The sequence below is a fragment of the Eurytemora carolleeae genome, unplaced genomic scaffold, assembly GCF_000591075.1.
Source record: "Eurytemora carolleeae unplaced genomic scaffold, Eaff_2.0 scaffold363, whole genome shotgun sequence".
Classification (NCBI taxonomy): Eukaryota; Metazoa; Arthropoda; class Copepoda; order Calanoida; family Temoridae; genus Eurytemora; species Eurytemora carolleeae.
This window is the reverse complement of record NW_019397289.1, coordinates 168,718-191,517: the sequence shown is the minus strand read 5'-3', so window position 1 is coordinate 191,517 and position 22,800 is coordinate 168,718. Positions and strand designations below refer to the sequence as shown.

At 30.7% G+C, this 22,800-nt stretch overlaps 2 protein-coding genes and 1 long non-coding RNA gene across 3 annotated transcripts; 1 reads left to right on the top strand and 2 right to left on the bottom strand.

The window, feature by feature from the left end:
* Positions 1-336: 336 nt before the first annotated feature.
* On the bottom strand, positions 337-3,369 carry LOC111713292 (cytochrome c oxidase subunit NDUFA4). The gene is made up of 5 exons (XM_023488129.1): positions 2,343-3,369; positions 1,956-2,028; positions 1,228-1,327; positions 1,014-1,111; positions 337-550 (listed from the first exon to the last, which is right to left on the bottom strand). The coding sequence occupies exons 3-5, from the start codon at positions 1,324-1,326 to the stop codon at positions 403-405; spliced, it is 345 nt and encodes a 114-aa protein (XP_023343897.1). The 5' UTR covers position 1,327; positions 1,956-2,028; positions 2,343-3,369; the 3' UTR covers positions 337-402.
* A 353-nt stretch (positions 3,370-3,722) lies between these two features.
* Positions 3,723-5,858, top strand: LOC111713293 (uncharacterized). The gene is made up of 4 exons (XR_002767658.1): positions 3,723-3,750; positions 4,409-4,460; positions 4,648-4,770; positions 5,736-5,858. It is a non-coding gene; the product is annotated as an uncharacterized LOC111713293 (long non-coding RNA).
* Positions 4,110-22,461, bottom strand: LOC111713291 (SET and MYND domain-containing protein 4). The gene is made up of 26 exons (XM_023488127.1): positions 22,384-22,461; positions 21,227-21,325; positions 20,755-20,879; positions 20,531-20,573; positions 19,967-19,997; positions 19,253-19,315; positions 18,115-18,190; positions 18,012-18,051; positions 17,561-17,597; positions 17,428-17,473; positions 17,167-17,281; positions 16,366-16,450; positions 15,276-15,331; positions 14,364-14,440; positions 12,390-12,470; positions 12,013-12,118; positions 10,446-10,550; positions 10,042-10,085; positions 9,775-9,884; positions 9,590-9,672; positions 8,677-8,735; positions 7,045-7,121; positions 6,295-6,409; positions 5,462-5,557; positions 4,665-4,757; positions 4,110-4,234 (listed from the first exon to the last, which is right to left on the bottom strand). Exons 2-26 carry the CDS (start codon positions 21,317-21,319, stop codon positions 4,177-4,179), a joined length of 1,914 nt encoding a protein of 637 aa, XP_023343895.1. The 5' UTR covers positions 21,320-21,325; positions 22,384-22,461; the 3' UTR covers positions 4,110-4,176.
* Between the last annotated feature and the right edge of the window lie 339 nt (positions 22,462-22,800).

The window sequence follows — 22,800 nt, the reverse complement described above, 5'->3', positions numbered from 1 at the left end:
TTGCCACAGATTTGCAAAGAAAATTGGGACATGAAAGCTAAAACTAGAAAAAGGCATAATTTAATCAAAAAAAATTCAAAGATCTCAAAGTCTTGCAAAATTCAAAAGGTTGGCGTTTCTAGTCATAAAAATACAGTATATAGTTTTTAAAGAGAAAATCCTATGATCAAAGATCATTCATAATTCATTGAAATAGCCAACACGAACACGAGTTATACAATCGATAGAGATGAAACATTAACTTTTCTTTTCTTAAAATATATTTCTTTTATGCTTACACAACATTTTAATAAATAATTTACAAAACACACTTTATAATAAATTCAACATTTTAATAAATAATTTACTTTATAATAAATTCAACATTTTAATAAATAATTTACACAACACACTTATTAAAAATCAAAATCTTGGGCGCTCCTTGCCGTACTCCTTGTAATCTATCCCCGAGGGATTGAGGAACTTGTACTGCTTCCCGTCGTAGTATCCGTAGGTGTCCCAGGGAGTCTTACTTTTCCTCCAGTTTACATCCGTAGCATATACTGCAGCTCTACAGATAAAATTACATAATTTTTTTTTTATAAAATCAGACTTTTAGGGACATTTTACTGCCTTATTTTTCTTTTTTAGAATTAGACTTGAATTGAAAAAGGCGTTTAAGCTTTAGTTAAGAATGAAAAGGTTGGTTTGAAATAAGTAAGAAAAATTATAAGGAATAAATTTGAAAACTTTTTTTTTTAAATATCAAGCTATGCTTGTTTTTTTATGTGATAATTGTTAAATCTTAAAATTGCATTTAAGAAAATACTATATTTGATTTTGACAAGGCCTACTTATCAATTTAGAAAAGTTATCAAAAATAGATAAGTTTTTTATGTTGAAATTATTTTAAGATTGTGTTTTATTTTCATTCTTTCAAATAAAAGATTCTGGACTATCTTTAAAAACCCTACTATAATAGATTCCATGATTTTTCTTCACAAGCTTATTTTAAAGTAAATCGCTATCTAAACCTGATCGCGTAGCTAGCAACCAACACCATAGCTCCAGCTAGAATACCAAACAATGGTTGCAGTTCATAATGCCGTTTCAACGTTTTAACAGTCAAACCCTATAAATAAAAAAATAGATAACGTCTGTATTTATTTTGAGGGAGAATTCAGTCTGTTTCGGGAAAAAAATTCAAAAAAAGGAATTATTAAAAAACAAATTCACTGTGCTNAATACCTGTGGAATAGAATTATTTTGTAATCTTCCTCCCTTAGAGGACTTGAAAGTTCCATAAATGTATCCAGGATTAGTCCTCAGACACCTTGTGATATGCATCCTAAATAAAAACATATTTAACAACTTTAAATAATTTTTATAAAGATATAGGTCTACAAGAAAGAACAATCATAGAAAACTGGGGAATGAATGCCGTCGTCCTTCTTGATTTTAATTTTCAAATGTTTCAAAGGATTTTGTAATCTGCATTTAGTACAAGATATATGTTTTCCTAGATTAATGGTTTCCAAGAGATTTTAGTTTCAAGAGATATGGATTCAAGAGATATTGATTCAAGAGATATGTGGTTTCCTAGAGACATGATTTGCTAGACATATGGTTTGCTAGAGATATGGATTCCTAGAGATATGTTTTCCTAGGTGGTTTCCTAGAGATATGGTTTCCTAGAGATATGTTTTCCTAGAGATATGGTTTCCTAGAGATATGGTTTCCTAGTGATATGGCTTCCTAGAGATATGGTTTCCTAGAGATATGGTTTCCTAGAGATATGGTCTCCTAGAGATATGGTTTCCTAGAGATATGATCTCCTAAAGATATGGTTTCCTAGAGGTATGGTTTCCTAAAGATATGTTTTCCTCGGTAGTTTCCTAGATATGCGGTTTCTTAACTTTAAATTCAAGATAGAAAAGTGTCTAAGTAAAACTAAGTATTTATTTTAAACTTATTACCTGGTTTTCTTCTTATCTGTGAATGTAGTTGTTCAACTTTGAATACATGTGAAGTTACTGGAAGGTGTGGAAACTAGTAAGGGTTGAGGTTAACAATAATTACGCACTTATTGGGGATTATTTACGCAGTTTGAATTATGTAATGCGTCAATATTATAGTGGGCCAACGGATTATTTACCCCCCCCCCTTCTCACCTTTTTGGACACTTTTTGGCCCCTAACTCCGTAAATAAAATATAACCCAGCATAAGCTTACACGCTTTTGTATAAACAAATATTCAAACATGGAGGATTTTTTTTGTAACCTTTTACAAATCATATTTTAAAACATTACTTCTAATTATTTTTACAACTACTTTACAGGGAAGTTATGGAATTTTACTTTACCAAGGGCTCAAAAGACCAATTATGCCGACAAAATATTCAGATCGTAGCGAGGGATGTTCTGCAGGTAAAATTGGTCTTCGGAAATTTATATTTTCTGAAAAAAGTCATTTTAGACCATTTTATTGCGCGATTTTTTATTCATAAAAACTTCGCCGATTGGCCAGCGGATCGTTATTTTTCTTAATTGTCCCAAAAAACGTTAAGTAACCTTAACATTTCTATGCTGATGGAATCTTTGGTGGGTAATGTTGTTCAAAGGGCGGTTAATTAAATATATCTATAAATATAAAGTTGTATTCTGTTTGTCATAAAATACAGGGTGTCCCACAGGTTATATTGGATCGTTAATGCCTTTAAATTATAATTTTCGAGACTAATCAGAAAATTTTAGAAGAATTAATCATTTAAAAAACATATAAGGTTGTTCGAGTAATATGTGCGCATAATTGACGTTAAAGCTTGGATATAATCAAATATGATATGGAACGCTCTGTAAACGAAATGTGAATTGTACCCACGAAAGATTATACTTTATGGACGACCAATACATGTTATATATCGAGTTGAAGGTTGTAGCCTTGTATTTTGCATTGAATATAGTATTTAGATGGTTTATAAACTGATTTAGAAAAGAAATACTTATGCAATATAATTGCAACTGCACGGGAACGAGAAATTAAGAATAAATATGAACAAATTCCCCCCAGTCTATTCCTAAGTCTCATCCTTTGTGGATAACCCTGTCTATGAATTTTCTTCAACTATTAAGGGATCCAACGCCAACAGTATTATTGGAGTTTTATGATTTCTTTCACACTTTTTATAGCATTCGCACTTCGACTTTAGCCCTTATTTCTAAGGATTATATTTTATTATTTTGCATACAAAATTCTGTTCAATTCTATAAATGTGAACTTCTGAAATTATCTTTCACTGACTTATCACAAAATCTGGTTCAGTCATTTCAGCTTTACGTTTTGAAAGTAAATATTAGTATTTCTTTAATGTAACGTTAAAATGAAACTGAAAAACAATCAAAAATTGGATATCTGTTTTCACGTCTTGCACTTCAAATGCAGACTGCGTATTTTTATGTACTTTATATAGCGTACAGTTAAACAGTGTACAGTTGTACAAGTTTTTAAGAGAGTATCGTTGGACAAAACTCCCGAGTTTCCTTTTAGGAGGCTAAAAATCTGTGTAGATTTTGATTTAAGAATTTAGAAAAATGGAAAATATGAAGAAACCAAATCAAGTAATAGTTCATAACAAAAATATTGGTAGCTACAAAGCTGCCTTATGAAACCCGGGGTCTAAAACTGGTTTTCAGAACAATACCCTGTCTTAAGTTTTGGGCTCTGAGTCTGGAACTGAACACAAAAAAAATGAAACCCAGTTTCAATTAAAAGTGAGAAAAACAAATTTGATAAAGAATTTTAAGTTTCTTATTACTGAAATATTAAAGTTCAACGGTAAAGTGGTTTAACGTCGAAAGTTTAAAATAAATTCTTTTTTTAAGAATTTCCAAATATTAGATGTTTTTATCCATCAGCTTTTTTATTTTTGTTATCATAAAGCCGTAGTTTAATTTATTACAGTTTTTTAAAAAAAGTTTTAAAATTATCTTTAGGCCTTCATAGTGATCTGCCATATACCCTGAGTATAATAGAAGGGGAAAATAATAAAAATACAAGAAGTTTAAAGTTTAAAAGGCAAAAATATTATTCTTATTCTTATTCTATAGATTTATTATTATAATTTATTAAGCGTAAAACTGTAAAAAAACAATATTTATCAAAACATACAATTTCATAAAACTTGTTATTATTTTTTTTCAATCAAGAATTTTAGCAATCTTGGTCCACCAGCAGCACTGATAACTGTTTCTCAAACTGAAATATTTAATGTTGTTGCTAATGGTTTTAAAACAATATGCAAGGTTACCCTCAAAGATGAGACTTTAATGACGACCTAAATCTCTTTGTATTTAATTCAAGCTAAAGCTTTACGTAAAAATTCTGCCCTTGATATTGTCTTTGATTGGAATCTTTAATTAATTTTTTCAGGAAACTAAAAATATTTCGAGCTGAAGGGATCTAAGAACATTGAACATGAGAAGTAAGAGAAATATATAATTCTGCATGCACAGTCGTATCTCAAGTCTGAACCCTGTTTAAAGGAAAATGGGTTGTTTTACATACAGTTAAGCATTGCACAATGCACGTTTGCTATATTTCATGTTTGATTGGACTATTAATTAAAGCATAACTTGAGTCTAACAGTCGTCTACCACACTTTTAAGCAGGTGTCCCCTGTTGGTACCTGACGTAAAGCTGATGTGGGGGTTGAAGATGATGTTCAATGATGCGAAGTTCCTCCTCATGACAGGATAGAGCTACATCTAGTTTACCCATCCTAGAATTTTCAGGTTAATTTTTTAAACTTTTAAGAGGCGCCATAATAATCTGAGATGTTTAATCTATTTAAAACTGAATTGATCAACAAATTTTCCTTTGACCAAAGATACAAAAACGATTTTTCAAACCAAAATGAGTAAAATCGTTTATTTAAAGAATCAGCTTTAAATCAAAACATTTTAAGATACAGGGTGTTCCAAGAAACATGACAGTTGGTGAATAGTTTTGAATGTCTTCTTCCATATATTCTAATATATAGTAAAAACTTTTTGCAGTTTATTTCGTTAAAAAATTCTTTTACTCAAATATGCTTTACTTTGAAATCAAATTTACTATTTTATGAATGTAATATAATATTTTTCATTATTCTCTTTCGTATCAAACAACTGAAAAAATTTTGGGAGAAGACATTTAAAACTATTTACCAACTGTCATGTTTCGTAGGACACCCTGTATTTCAGGATCTTACTATTCATCATCAGTAGATTATTTTAAATCATTTATTAAGATCTTTGGCGTAAAAAAAATTTTGGCATCATGCAAAAAACGAATTTTTAAGAAAGTCGATGGTTAACCTTCCTTAAATCTTTCAATTTCCAAACTATTTTTAATTTTTTTAAATCTTGTAATTTAAATCATTCCACAGCGGAGTTTTAAGTTTCTTCTTAATTAGCAAACATTTTGGAAATTTTTATTTTTTACTTGAGATATTCTTGATTTTTCTTCTCCAACGGTATTAGCAGACTCTGAAGATCTGAAGGTACACTGCTGGGCAGGTCGTCGTAGGTCAACCAATCACTACATTAGTCAAAATTATCATGTTTTGTAAAAATTTTATTTATATTTTTACCACACACAGATGGAAAAGTATTTCTTAAGCTTTTCCTGTTAGAAATGTTTCTTAATTTTTTATTCAAAAATGAATACTTTAAATGATATATTTTTGGTAAAATATGATATTCATCTACTTATGCAGTACATTACCTGGAGCATGCAGTACACTACCTGGAGCATGCAGTACAATACCTGGAGCATGTAGTCCACTACCCGGAGCATGCAGTACAATACCAGAGCATGCAGTACACTAATTTGAGTATGCAGTACACTACCTGGAGCATGCATGCAGTACAATACCAGAGCATGCAATATAATACTTGGCCGGAGCATGCAGTACACTGACTTGAGTATGCAGCACACTACCTGGAGCATGCAGTACAATACCAGAGCATGCAATATAATACTTGGAGCATGCAGTACACTAACTTGAGTATGCAGTACACTACCTGGAGCATGTCAAATAATATGCATACTTGACTCTTTCCACATTAGAAGTTGTTAAAGTGGTTTTGCACATTACCCGGATCTTTTAGTGAACTACCAGAGCATGCAATATAATATAATATGTATTATGTATGCATTACACTAACTGAAGTGTGCAGTACACTACCTGGATCATGTGCAGTACACTACCTGGAGTATGCATTACACTACCTGGATCATGTGCAGTACACTACCTGGAATATGCATTACACTACCTGGAGCATGCAGTACACTGGCATGTGAAGAAAAAGCTCTCCTGAAGCCAGGCTCTTCTATCAGGTCCAGGGAGTTCAGAGTAATGAATACAATAGTTGTCAGTTATCTCTTCACCTAGAGTTTACATGCAACATATTATTTTTTTCTCCCAAAAAAATTTAAAAACTTAAAAATCTTTATCTGATCTTGTTCTTGACTACAAATTTTAAAGCAATGATACAGAGGTCTGCGTTTGTATCAATACAATGAAGAAGACTTTTCTATTTAAGTTTTATATTCAAAACAAGTAAACATTAAAAGAATCTGTGACTCGAAAGCATCTCTTTTTTCCATTTGTATTCAAGTGTATCCAAGCTGTTTAACAAAAATCATTTCTTCATTTCTTTTATATAAACGACGACGACGTCAAACGATCATGCTAATTACAGTGAAACCCTTAATAACGAATACATCGAAAGCATTCATCAAATGTCGTATTCTCCACTTTCTGATAATGGAATGTTGCAGATATTTATTTTTTTAATTAAATGATTATATGGAACTCTTTAAAACTGTTCCCGCGTATTCATGGCTATTTATTTATTTTCGCAAATACTGAAATTTACGAAATGATGTATGAAACTCATTGAAAAATTATCAAGACGACATTTGATAAATTCTTCCGATGTATTCGTTATTAAGGGTTTCACTGTAGTTCAAAAGTAAAATTAAAATTGTGAATGTACTTAGCGTTAATTTCTACAAAATACCTTGTTTTATGTCTCTAGCAGCAATAATGACGACTGTTCCTCCAATATTACATCGCAATGTGTTCGGGTTACAGTTACTGAGTTGATCCTTCTTCAAACTTAGATACAGGGTGTCTCAAAAAACGGGGAATAATGGTCAATGATTCCAGTTTTAGGCTTGTAGATTTAAAAATGATAATTTTAAAGGCTCCTAAAGTTTCCAACTGGAGCGAGTAAAACGTAAAAGATAATATACTTTTAAACAATCTTGCATTCAAAGTTTAGTTTAGTTATTATTAGTAATTATCTTACACACAATTTGTTTATTTGTTCATCCCTTTGGTAGAATCATATTTTTGGTTTAAGTGAAATGTTGGTATTGATGCATAAAATAGCTTTATATCTATATTGTCTATATATACTTTGTTTGGGTGTCTGTTTGTTTGTATCCAATAAACGTAAAAACGGCGAAACCAATAGTGCCAAAAAAATTGTGGGACCTTACATGGCCCCAGGGAAGGTTTATGAAAGATCAAAATATCTAAAATTTGCCTCCAACAAAATTCGATTTTCATAAAATTTTTGAAAATTTTGAAAAACTATGAAATTATTATCGAATCCGCTAACTTTTTTTGTTATGTTTTACAGTATTCACAAAGAGAACATGTTCACAATGGGGGACATTGTTTGTATCCAATAAAAGTCATGCCAGCTGCACCAATCAGGCCAAAATTTTTTGTCGCAATTCATGTTCCCAGGAAAGGTTGTTGACGGAAAACAGCAACACACTAGACAAATCAGGATAATAGGCTAGTTAGGATTCTGGTGGGGGATGTTTATTTTCCCAAGACAATTTTTTCCCGATAGGCCGCACAAATACACACAACAGAGTAACCCCGTCTCAGAAAATCGATAACAAAATCTTTATTTCCTAAAATAACATAAATTATAGGTCATGTTTACTTGTACAATGTTATAATGAATATTAATAGTAGAAAAAATCTTACGAATTATTAAGGTGTGATCGGGGGAGACTTATTGTTGATCAGTATTGAAATACGTTTTTTTTTTTAACTTCTGAAAAATTACAGTTGAATATTTAACAAAATTCACTAATGCTTCTTATGAAAATATTCTTGCTTAACTTTAATGATTTCACAATAACGAAAATATTTTAAGCTCCGTAGGACGGAGTACAAAGGGAATTGCGGGCTGAAAGTTTGGTTTGGCTGTCTCCGAGAGGAGATTCAAGTTGAAGACGACATTTTGCAGAGGTCTTAAAATTAATGGTTAACAAAGGTATATAGATGATTAAAGATAACAAACTTTGTCTAAAAAAATTTCAACATTGTAGCAACGAGTAATCGACAAAATTAACAAACATTAGATATATTGAATCTAACTTACAACATGGGTTTTAAATCTTGTATAAATATATTTGGTTTGGTAGGCAGAGCTTCCGAACTGGAAGACAACATTTTATGACCCCCAGCAACAGCAGCTTGTTACTAGAAAAGGGGACTTAAGTACCCTAAAAGCCTAGTACTATCGGTTTTTTGGAGAGAAAAATGGAACAATTCAATTCATGGCATTATAAATGCAATAAGGTCATTTGATTCACAGTAACGTAAAAAATGAAATGAAGAAGATTTCCTGTTGAGATAACTACCAATACTAGGATACACTCCACTACCAATATTCTCTAATCCAACCTAAACAAAGCACAAGCTCTTAAAGGGACTGTAAGCGTAGTTTTCCTTGCAAAGATGTCCGATTTACAAAGGTACCCATGAAACCTTTATCTGATAAAAAAAAATGGAATATATTGTACATGTTATCTAGTCCTTTCAACGTGATTATACTAAAGTTGGAAACTTATGAATTATTGAGATAGATAGAGAATAGATGTTACCGTCATGCAATTTCTATTGGTTCAGAATAGACACCACAAACATGACTGAACCTTGATTGGAATCGCATTCAAGTGTGAACAGATGATCTTATTCTGCTATTGATCCTTATTCTGTTATTGATCCTAATTCCATTATTGATCCTTATTCTGTTATCGACCCTTGTTCTGTAATTGATCCTTATTCTATTATTGATCCTTATTCTGTTATTGATCCTTATTCTTTTATTGATCCTTATTCTGTTATTGATCCTTATTCTGTTATTGATCCTTATTCTGTAATTGATATTATTCTGTTATTGATCCTAATTCCATTATTGATCCTTATTCTGTTATTAATCCTTATTCTGTAATTGATCATTATTCTGTTATTAATCCTTATTCTGTTATTAATCCTTATTCTGTTATTTATCATTATTCTGTTATTAATCCTTGTTCTGCTATTGATCTTATTCTTTTATTGATCCTTATTCTGTAATTGATATTATTCTGTTTTTGATCCTAATTCCATTATTGATCCTTATTCTGTTATTAATCCTTATTCTGTTATTAATCCTTATTCTGTTATTGATCCATATTCTGTTATTAATCCTTATTCTGTTATTAATCCTTATTCTGTTATTGATCTTATACTTTAATTGATCTTGTGTGACCCACCTGTCCTGCTTTATCAACTTCAACCCCCCAGATAGGATAGCAGTTAGATTCTGTTATGAGTCGCAGCTTGTAAACAAGAAGTCCTGAATTTTTAGATTATTAACACATTTGAAAATATGCAACACCTAATTTCAGGGAATCGAGCATTCAATTCCTTCATTAAATGATGAAATAAAAGAAATTACCAATTGTTAGTTCTTCATCTGAAAATTCTCCTGTGCCACTCTCATTTTGGTTCTTTTTGGATGCCCCGCCTTTTCCAGGTGGTTCAAAATATCCAGCACTTCTCAAAGTTCTAAACAGATCTAGGTTTCAAATGTTTGAGCTCTGTTGTTGGTTGACAAATTTAAAATTAACGGGTTTCGTTGTTTGTTAACGATATTTCTGTTATTTAAGAAAACTTTTTAATAAATTTCTGTTTGCCCCAGCCCTAGATACACTGTTGTTTTTACCTGACTAAGAATACAGTGACTACTGCGTGTTTTGCACGTGCTGCCTGTGTGAAGAGATGGGCGGTTTCGGCATTTCAAAATTAATTTTTTTCCTTGTTTTAATTACGACCTATTTCATTAGTTTTTTTTTGTTTCAGTTGTTCAGTAAAACTTTGATTTATTTCGTTTTCAGAATTATCATTCATTTTACATCCATTTTGTTCGTTTTATATCGATTGTTTGTTCAGTAAAATTGTTTTTTTTTCAGTAAAAGATGATATTTTTTTCAGAAGTTTGTTCAATCGTTTTTTTGCTTCTTTGAAGGATCCAATTCGTTTATCCGTTTTTGTTATGTTTTCTAAATGACATCCTTCGTTCGTTTTTAAATATTAGTTCAATGACGAAACTGAGGCCCATCTGTTTGCCTGTGATATGGATTCTGCATGATCCACCATGTTGAACAAATGTTGATATCGATCTAGTTCAGTTTCTACCCGTGTTAAAGTAGGAGAAGTACAGGGAACATTTCCCTACATATGAATTATATACAATAAAATATTTTGTACTATGAAAAGATTGAAAAGTGGTCCTAGCTGCAGTTTTTGGCCTTCAGCCTGTTATACTAGTTAGCCAAGGCCCAAGGCCCAAGGCCCAAAACTTTTTCCATTGGCCACAGTGCTCAAACCGCTAGATATTTATGAGTTCTGAAAGAAAATAGTAGCAGTTGTCATTCTCTCCGGTGGAGTGTCCTGAGTGGTTATCAGCATCCCTCCGGTGGAGTAATTAGTGCCCAGGGTGATCTTCCCCATCCCTTCGGTGGGGTAATTAGTGTCCTGAGTGCTTATTAGTGTCATGAGTGCTAATTAGTGTCCTCAGTGCTAATTAGTGTTCTGAGTGCTAATTAGTGTCCTGAGTGCTAATTAGTGTCCTCAGTGCTTATTAGTGTTCTGAGTGCTAATTAGTGTACTGAGTGCTAATTAGTGTCCTGAGTACTAATTAGTGTCATGATAGCTTATTAGTGTCCAGAGTGCTAATTAGTGTCCTGAGTGCTAATTAGTGTCCTGAGTGCTAATTAGTGTTCTGAGTACTAATTAGTGTCAGGAAAGCTTTTTAGTGTCCAGAGTGCTAATTAGTGTCCTGAGTGCTAATTAGTGTCCTGAGTGCTAATTAGTGTCCTCAGTGCTAATTAGTGTCCTCAGTGCTAATTAGTGTCCTCAGTGCTAATTAGTGTCCTGAGTGCTAATTAGTGTCCTGAGTGCTTATCAGTGTCATGAAGGCTTATTAGTGTCCTGAGTGCTAATTAGTGTCCTGAGTGCTAATTAGTGTCCTCAGTGCTAATTAGTGTCCTGAGTGCTAATTAGTGTCCTCAGTGCTAATTAGTGCCCTGAGTGCTAATTAGTGTCCTCAGTGTCCCTCCGGTGGAGTAAATAGTTGAAAATTCTACTTTTTTATTCCAGAAATCGCTTTTTATTACTTACTCTAAATTGTGCTGTGCTTGAATATTTAAATTTTTAAGATAACTAAGTTGGGTTCAGAGGAAAGAACAGAAACTAAGCCCCCTCCTGGACACATTCTTGTGTACGCCTCTGTTTTAAGGTTAAGTCTAAAACGACGTACACGATTGAGGGATTTCTAAAAAGGCTCTTTGATCAAATTAAAGGGATTGTAAGCCTCCAGTGACCCTCAATGTTTATAACTATGAAAACTGATATTTGTCAAATGCGGGTTCTCTACAAAAGTTACATGCGCATTTCTACTGCAGGAAAATTAAATATATCAAAATTAAATATTTTTAAACCTCGGAAAACGATACTATCTTCCACATAAAAAAATATTAAAAATTAACAAAATTAAATATTTTTAAACCTCGGAGAACGATAATATCTTCCACATTATTGATATGATAACAATTTCAAGGGTACCGTTGTGAATCGCTTAGAGCCACTTTATGGAACTTTGTGCCCCAAAGTTTGTTAGATCTAATAAACAAACCTGATTCAGAAAGAGGTTTTTGTTTTCCTGCCAGAAGTTGGCGGGTTTGCTGAGAATAATATAGATACTGCTGAATACTCTAAACCAGTCCTTCTGATCAACAATCCTTTACAAATATCATTTAAACAATGTTAGTGTAAAGGTTAGGGATGGACATGGTTCCATTTTCAACTTTTGTCTTTAAAATTTTGTTACTGAATTCCGATTCGAAAACCATTTTATTCAATTTAAATTCAGCATAAAACTTCCGAGAAAATGAAATTTTCAAAAAATATATTTTTTTTCTAAGGTTGAATTCAATCAACTGTCCCCCATTGTACATGTGAACATAAATACCTGATATCATGTACCCCAATGTACATGTGAACTATAAATACCTGATATCATGTACCCCCATTGTACAAGTGAACTTGTGAACTCCTGATTTGTCTCTGCAATCGGGAGAGCAGAAAACAACACTAAATAATTTATGGATTTGTAAGAAAATTTTCCCATTAAAGATAAGTAACAAAATCACAGGCAAAAAATAGTGTCCCTTTCAAGATAGAAAATTGTCAAGATATGTCCCATTCAAGATAGAAAATTGTCAAGATGTGTCTCCTTTAAGATTGAAAATTGTCAAGATGTGTCCCACTTAAGATTGAAAATTTGTCATGATGTTTCCTAATCAAGATGTAAAACTGTCATGATGTGTCCCATTCAAGATTGAAAATTGTCAAGATGGGTTCAATTCAAGATAGAAAATTGTCAAGATGGGTTCAATTAATAATAATAATAATGATAATAAAAAATAGTGTCCCTTTCAAGATAGAAAATTGTCAAGTTATGTCCCATTCAAGATAGAAAATTGTCAAGATGTGTCTCATTTAAGATTGAAAATTGTCAAGATGTGTCCCATTTAAGATTGAAAATTTGTCATGATGTTTCCTATTCAAGATGTAAAACTGTCATGATGTGTCCCATTCAAGATTGAAAATTGTCAAGATGGGTTCAATTCAAGATAGAAAATTGTCAAGATAAGTCCCATTCAAGATAGAAAATTGTCAAGATGGGTCTCATTTAAGATTGAAAATTAACCTAATGTGTCCCATTCAAGAGAGAAAACTGTCATGATGTGTTCCATTCAAGATTGAAAATTTGTCATGATGTTTCCTAATCAAGGTTGAAAATTGTCATGATGTTTCCTATTCAAGATTGAAAATTGTCATGATGTGTCCCATTCAAGATTGAAAATTATCAGGATGTGTTTTCTATTTAAAATAAAAAATTGTCAATATGTGTCTCATTTAAGATAGAAAAGTGTCAAGATGTGTCCCATTTACGAGAAAAAATGGTCAAGATATGTTCTATTCAAGAATAGCGTCAAGAAGTGTTACAATCAAGATATAATAGTTTAAAGATGTGTTCCATTTAACATAGAATAGCGTCAAGATGTGTTCCATTCAATACAGAATAGCATCAAGATGTGTTCCATTCAAGATAGAATAGCTTCAAGATGTGTTCCAATCAAGATAAAATAGTTAAATATGTGTTCCATTCCAGATAATATAGCGCCAAGATGTGTTCCATTCCATTCAAGAAAGAAAAGCGTCAAGATGTGTCCCATTCAAGATAGAATTCCGTCAATATTTGTTTCATTTAAAATAGAAAATTTGCAACATATTTCCCATTCATAAAGGAAGTGCAAGTCCCTTGATTATCCTTCGTTGAATAGCAACCCTCCTTGTAGAGGAAAAAAAAATGTGCGTTTTATAGCAGGGAAGCTATAAAACTAATTTAAATTTCGGTGATGGTGATGGACCAAACCTCTGTAGAGTAAAAACAAGTAGATGTTAGTTCCACATTTATTGAAAATATATTTCGGTCTGGGTTGACCCTCGTCAGTTCTAACATAATAACCATCGAAATCGATAAAAGAAAAGAAAAAATTGTTAATAACCACAAGAAAATAAACAAACAAAAAAGAATATTTTAAAAAAAAATTTGGGTTGTCAAATATAAATGCACTTAAGCACAACAAATAAGCGGAGAGGGGTCCACACATATAAAATGAAAGGGTGCTCCTCGACTGTCGTATAATGACGCAAAGACAGCGACTCGTAAACATTCTATTAGAAGCAGGGCAGTAAATGGACGGGCAAAGGGAGGCAAGGAAAAGAGAAACTGTGTACGTGCAGATGGAGAAAAAAATGATTGACAAACATTTGAATAAGCAATGCCTCGTACCATTTTATTTACAAAAATTATAAAAAATAAATTTTAAAAATATTGTTATAAAAAAAAGAAATGCGTTGAGAACTGTCCTTTTCAAGGTAGAACCGTAAGGAAGTTATCAAGATATGTAAAAATACCTGTTGCATGAGTAGCAAGGAAAAGGACAGTTGTTTACAGGATTCAGGCAAACCAAGCAGTATTCAAGTATTTTATCCTAGACATTACAGATATTTAAGTTGTAGGGACAATAAACATAATTTTAAGTGACCCCTTCAAATGTGGGAGAGAACACCGTTTTCGGACTCAAAAAGTGTTTATGTCTGTGAATTTCTCCATTAATTCTTTTAAGCAAAATGAGCAGAGAAAAACAAATGAAATATTTTAATAAAAAACATGCGTATCTTATTCATATTTGGCCAGACAAAGTTTCAAGGGTACCATTGTAAATCGGGCATTGCAATCTTTTCATGGAGGGTCACTTGAAATTACGGTTACAATCCTTTAAAGGGTGTCGTTTTTCCTGTAAAAGAAACAAGGACAATTAAAGGCAGAAACACAATTCTAGCCCGAATTAAAAGAATTTAAGCCGCGTCTTAAATTTGAGCCGTTGTTCAAATATAGTTGGTTCCACTTAAAACTGTATTAATCTTTTCAAGATTTAAGCCGGCGCTCAATTGAAACCTGTTTTTGGAGGATTTGAGACGTGGCTTTAATTCATTAAATTTGGACACTGAACACAACTAAATTTAATCATTCTTATGTCTTTGCGACCTCATCATTGATATTTTAAACATTTTAACAAATCTAAAGTAGACTTCTTAGTTTGAAATATTAAAGGTCTACAATGAAGACAATAATACCAAGAAAATTGGAATTTGTGAGATTGTTAAATTTAGTTTTTTTTCATAAATTTATTTCAGGGTCTACTGGACAATTCTTTTCCAATTCATTGCATTTGTATTCTGCATCAAATTTTTATTTTCATTTTTTAATCAAATAATAAACTATTTAGTTTTATGAAGTTACAAATATTCTTCTATAGAACAAACCTTATCATCTGGATTCAAGAATGGAGTTATTCCCTCATCCATCATTATAACTGATCCTAAGATATCATTATTTTAAATTTTTGTTAAGCCTCTCTAAAACTGTAAAAAAAATGTTTTACATATATTCTTTTTAAGGATGTTTTTTGTAAGCTGTAAACCATAAACCATAAGCTGTTCATAGAGATGGGCATAGTTTTAGTGAACGAACGAACATTTCAGAACGAACAAAAAGTGGTGTTGTTCAGAAAAAGAAAAAACGAGGACAAACGACTTGGATCGTTTTTTAAAAACGAACGAAAAAACAAAAACAAAAACGATTTGAAGTCGTTTTGCAGAAGGAACACTTTTTCCAAAAGCTTTTTAAAAAATATTAATATTTTCTGAACAAACGATTTATTGACCTCAATTACTTTTACTTAATGACCGATTTTTATTAACAAACTTTTTAAAACGATCGTCTTTTTACTTAACAAACGATTTTATTGTACGAACAAGTTTACTTAACGAACAAATTTGCTGAAAACGAACAATTTTACCAAATGATCCTTCAGTGAGAAAACGAATGAAATATATGGAAAATGAACGATCATTTTTAGAACGAATGAAATCAATATTTTTTTGAACGATTTAAAAAAACCGAACGAAATTGGTCGTTCACGAACGATGAACGCAAAAAAGCGCCTATCTCTAGCTGAACACCATAAACAGTAAAAAAGTAAACAGTAAACAGTAAACAGTAAACATAAAGCATAAAGCATAAAGCATAAAGCATAAAGCATAAAGCATAAAGCATAAAGCATAAAGCATAAAGCATAAAGCATAAAGCATAAAACATAAAGCATAAAGCATTAATTATAAAGCATAAAGAAGCATAAAGTATAAAGAATAAAGCATAAAGCATAAAGCATAAAGCATAAAGCATAAAGCATAAAGCATAAAGCATAAAGCATAAAGAAGCATAAAGCATAAAGCATAAAGCATAAAGCATAAAGCATAAAATAAAGCATAAAGCATAAAGCATAAAGCATAAAGCATAAAGCATAAAGCATAAAGCATAAAGCTTAAAGCGTAAAGCCATTAATGTGTTGACCTGCCGGAATAGGGTTGGTCGCTACACAAAACCGCCCTTGCTCGGCAGAGTATTTAATTCCTATATTGGAACTTAATCTGGAATCCTGAATATATTCATCATTATCATCATTATCATCATAATCATCATTATCATCATTATCTTCATTATCATCATTATCATCATTATCATCATCAAAATCTCTATTATCATCATCATCTCTATTTTCATTATTTTCACTATCATCATTATCATCATTATCATCATTATTTTTATTATTATCATTCTAATCATTATCATCATTATCATTTTTATCATCTCTATCATAATTATCATCATTATCATCATTATCATCATTATCATCATTATCATCATTATCATTATTATCATCTCTATCATAATTATCATCATTTTCACCATTATAATCATCATCATTATAATCATCATCATTATTTTCACTATTATTATCATTATCATCATTATCATCATCATCATTATTTTCACTATTATTATTATCATTATTATTAGCTCTATCATAATTATCATCATTTTCACCATTAACATCATTATCATCATTATCATCATTATCATCATTATCATCATTATCATCATTATCATCATTATCATCATTATCATTTTTATCATCTCTATCATAATTATCATCATTTTCATCATTATCATCATTATCATAATTATCATCATCATCATCATCTATTTTCATTATTATCATCATCATCATCTATTTTCATTATTATCATTATCTTGTTCACTTGTAACTACAGTCAAATAAAAAATACACTTTTTGCAAGATTAAAGGTTTACCTGGATATTTTTAACAGTGATGAGATCAATACTAGAATCTGGTTTATCAGATCTTTTGCTGATTTTCTTCCTGGACTCTTCAAGAATACGTGAGTAATCTTGTTTTTGTTTCTCACTGAATCAGGGGCAACTTTTTCTTATATCAAAAATGTATTTTTCAGCTATTTTTTTATTTTATTTTTGACAATACATATCACACCTCTATGTCTCACTTTGAAGAGCTATTTCTTGTACTTAATTAATTCTCTAAGAATAAGTTGCCTTAATTTCTCTTTCTTGATTCTCTCTAATGCAATGTTTAAATGCTCTAAAGCATTTTTCGATTATTGAATTTATTCTATTGATGATAATAATGATAATATTAGTAATTATAATAAAAAAACAATAAATATTCCTAGAGCAAGGGTGTACTGTTTTGTCTTGACGTAGCACTAAATAAACAAGTAAATAATATGAAATGATTCTATAGATATCTTCTTGCACAAAATCTTGTTGACATTTTTTCAAAATTGAAATGGCATGGTAATGCAAAAAATAGTATTAGCCGTAGAAGTACAAATTTATTTACACATGAATGCTTGAAAAAGGGATTTTAAAAAGAAACGTTCAAACTTTCGAAACCAGAACATTTTCACTTTTACTTTAAACATTTTCAAGACACTTTCAGAAATAATTCATGTGCAAGTTAAAAAGAAGACGACGGGAATTTCAATGTTTTTTAGTTCTTTCTGTACTTGCATCATTGTTCTATTAATCTAATGCTGAAACTTAAAAAACAAAAATGTATAAAAGTGTAAAAATTCTTTCAGGGAAAATTTAATTGAAAAATTTAACTGTTTACACGCCTGAGATATTTTATGATGGAGTTTATATTCGTCCCTTCCACTGAAAAATGAAATAAAACTAAATAAAAATAATTGAATAATTCATTGTTTTCAAAACACTTACCAAAAGTTACACGAGAGGGCTTCTTTGAAATTATTGAGAGCAGGTTTAAATTTTTCCATCAGAAACAAGATTAAACCTAGGAACATATCATAAACAAGATTAAACCTAGGGACATATCATAAACAAGATTAAACCTAGGGACATATCATTAACAAGATTAAACCTAGGGACATATCAGAAACAAGATTAAACCTAGGGACATATCAGAAACAAGATTAAACCTAGGGACATATCATAAACAAGATTAAACCTAGGGACATATCATTAACAAGATTAAACCTAGGGATATAACAGTTTAACTATATATTTGTATATATAATATTAATCTAGTCCGATCATGCATGATAACAAATTTAATAAGGAAAATTAAATAACCTTACAATAATTCATTAAAAGCAATTTCGAATTAGACCAGTTTGGCCCAACACAAAGTATATTTAAAATTCGGTGATGGTGATGGACCAAACCTCTGTATGAGTAAAGAAAGTAGTAAAAGTATATTTTAAAAACAAAGGTTATTTTTTATATTTGTAAAGTTAAATAGAACGCTTCAGGAAAAAACTGTCACTTCTGTTTTTAATTGATGTGATTTATACATTATTATGAGGGAAGAATAAAAGGATCCACCTTAAAATTATTAAATTATAAAACCATTTTAGTAAAAAATTGCCCAAGCATTAATTTCTTTTGACAATATATGTACAAACTGAAGGGAATACAAGTTAGCATTAGAGATCAAAAATATATCTAGTTGCATATTTTCAAAAGTAAAAAAGAAAAAAAATGTTTAGTAAAAATGAGGTAAAAAAGCAGCAAGTTGAAGTGGTTTTTCTTATTTTTCCCAAATATTCTGAAATTTGCGGTCTAAAAAACGTTTTTTATTAAGATTTTTTGTTATTGTAAAGTTGAAATTAAATATTTTTCAAAGTGGATCCAATTAAAATATGTGCAAGTTTAAGAAACACGGTATCTTGAAACCGCAGTTTTGTACCGCTAAGAGTTCTCTATTGGAAAAGAATTCTTGAAAATTAACTCTATTGTGAAAAAAGTTTTAAAGCCGCTTGGATGAATGAATCTAGTAAAGAGAGTGTTTGTAAAAGTTCAACAAATTTTTGTGAAGAGTTTTAATTCCATGTACCTCTGTAGTAGTAAGCTGGAGCTAAAGATCCCACCTCTCCATGAAGAATAGCAGAGTTCAGATCTGATAACATTTAATTTATTTTTGACCTCTTTATAGGGATTCTTCAGAATAAACTATTTTCAGAGAATAATAATACATGGAATAAATGAACATGGAATCTTTTCGGCTCAATAATTTTTTAAGATTAAAAAATAGCCAAAGCGATGCTATGCAAACTTTGTATCGACCTTTAAGATTTTACTGAAGTAGAAGTGTCGCCAAGCCTTATAGGGATGACCTTACCAAACCCAGTTATTCTTTTAGTAGCCCTGGATATCAAGATTCAAACCGTGAAAGTGCTAGTTTTTGTATTTTATTTTAAAATAATTTTCGCAATTTAATTTACAGTGCACCTGTTTTGAAAATAAAATAAAATAGAAATTTCTCATGTTTTTTATCAGCGCTTAATCCACTGAAATCATAATCATGCTTTAAAAAAATTTAAACAAATTAAAAAAAATTATCTTGAAAATTTACTAAAATATAAATATGTTAAGAATTTTTCTAATTTTTCTGAAGCTAAATAATCTAATTAAAAGTTTAATCAAAAGAGCAGATTGATGCGCAGTTTTCATACAAAAATGCAAATTCATTCAAAAGTTTGCACACTTAACAAGAATTGACAATATTTACATAAATGAGAGAAATAAGATCAAAATATCTAAATGTTTCCTATCAAAGAAGTATCCTCCTTAACTTTAACCTGTAGATGAAGATCAGTGAGAGAGAGATAATAAAATATGCTTTCTCATCTTTAAATATAGATTACAAAATCAATAAAAATCGATTATTTAACAGAAAAAGTTGAATTGCTGCCAATTAAACGACAAAAATCTCTTATATTCAACAAAATATGGCTTTTTGGCAATAATTCAAACTTTGTTGCCCAAAAAACGATTTTTTGATATCGTATTAGAATGTTTTTTAAGGAAAAAATACCTCTGGAAAAACTACGACAAATCATTTCTTTTCTATGATATTTGAATATTTAGCATTGATACTTCGAGGAAAGGAAATCTTTGTGAATCAATGATTGAATTCAATTCTAATCACTAAATCTTTGCAATCTGATGACGTAAAGCTTTTATATTTCAAACTTAGACTTTTTGCTGAAACAGAATTGACTGTGTGAAATATCAAAGGTCTACAACATCGGATTGCAAAGATATGGAGATTAGAAAATTAGAGTTTGTGACAAAAACTCTCGACCGTTCAGTTTTCTCTTTCTGTATCTTCCTTTTTGGTCTTTGAAACTTTTTTCTTTGTCTTGATAAGAGATCTGCGATTGAATTTAATGATTTTGAGATAGGTCGCTAAAATACATACTGCGGTTCAAATTTGAATTGAATTGAATTGAATTGATTCGAAAATAAGAATTCATGAGAATTTGAATCAGTGATTCAAGATTTGAACCAGGGGTAGGTAGTTCAGTGACCTTTTCAATTCATTAAAACTGGTCCCTAATTTCTGGAACATGTTCCCAAATTTGAGAAGATACTTCAACAAGAAGTTTCTCGGGATCCCTTGTAGTAAAAATATCAGCATTAGAGCCTCCCAAGATTCTTATAGAGTTTGCAATATACTCCTAAAAAATATTTATAAGTCATTAAAACATGACAGTTTTATTTTTTGTTAGCGCTATAGCATCAGTTCACAGTAACATTTTTGAATCCCATGTTAACCCAATAATTGATCTTTTTTCGTATTTGATTTTTAATTCTTTTTTGATGAACTATATAATTTAGCTTTTATAAGTTTAAAGTTTGTTAATATATTTATATTTCTTTTAGGATTGTAAAGTTTCTAAATTTTTATTCTCTTATCGATTTTATTTTGAAATAAATAATATTCCCCTGTACAAATGTAAAAATGTAAAACCCCAACATTTATTTTATTTCAAGGCCCTTTAAAATTAACAAGCACTTGAATAACCTGTATTTTTGATTGTTTATTGTCTTCAACTTTTAGATATTTTCTAGAATAGTCCTCTGTACTGTTCAGCTTTGCCAGATCTATATCTTCCATTTTTATCTGAAATTCTTTGTTTTGCAAAGATAAAAGTACAATGATAATTAATAAATAGTGGAAGGAAGATAAAAGTACAATGATAATTAATAAATAGTGGAAGGAAGATAAAAGTACAATGATAACCAATAAATAGTGGAAGGAAGATAAAATTACAATGATAACTAATAAATAGTGGAAGGAAGATAAAAGTACAATGATAACTAATAAATAGTGGAAGGAAGATAAAAGTACAATAATAACCAATAATAGTGGAAGGAAGATAAAAGTACAATTATAACTAATAAATAATGGAAGGAAGATAAAAGTACAATGATAACCAATAAATAGTGGAAGGAAGATAAAAGTACAATGATAAACAATAAATAGTGGAAGGAAAATGAATTGGTAAACCGAATACAAGAATACTAGTAGCGCATATACATTTGGTAATTTCATTAGCAGATTACTGTAGCGTGTTAACCTTTGGTAATCCGAATACAAGAATACAAGTAGCGCATATACATTTGGTAATTTCAATAGCAGATTACTGTAGCGTGTTTACCTTTGGTAATCTGAATACAAGAATACTAGTAGCGCATATACATTTGGTAATTTTGTTACCAGATTACTGTAGCGTGTTTACCTTTGGTAATTTCATTAGCAGATTACTGTAGCGTGTTTACCTTTGGCAATAGCAGATTACTGTAGCGTGTTTACCTTTGGTAATTTTATTAGCAGATTACTGTAGCGTGTTTACCTTTGGTAATTTCATTAGCAGATTACTGTAGCGTGTTAAGCTTTGGTAATTTCATCAGCAGATTACTGTAGCATGTTTACTTTGGTAATTTCATTAGCAGATTACTGTAGCGTGTTTGCCACCTTTGGTAATTTCATTAGCAGATTACTGTAGCGTGTTTACCTTTAGTAATTTCATTAGCAGATTACTGTAGCGTGTTTACCTTTGGTAATTTCATCAGCAGATTACTGTAGCGTGTTTACCTTTGGTAATTTTATTAGCAGATTACTGTAGCGTGTTTGCCACCTTTGGTAATTTCATTAGCAGATTACTGTAGCGTGTTTACCTTTGGTAATTTCACTGTTTATGTGTAAACTGATCTTCTTAGATTGTTGTTCCCCTGTGTACCGTGTAGTATGTAGTATGTATCTATAATAAACTTGAAACAATAGAAAGCCAAGTGTTATACTATATACTATATACTAAATATGGCAGTTGTGAATTTAGATCAATGCACCAAAAATAAGATGTACATTGTGCGTTTTTTAGCAGAATCAAATTTTAAACGAATATAAACGATTTAAGAAATTTAAAAAGTTGATATTTCAAGGTTTCTATCTTTTAACAACACAAAGAACAAAACCGGAAAACCCTTTGTACACAAATTTTACTGTTTTGGAACATTTCCAATTTTGACGAGGTTGCGTGATTAACTTTTCTTATTTTCAATTACAAATTTTCATAAACTATTTGTATTGATTAT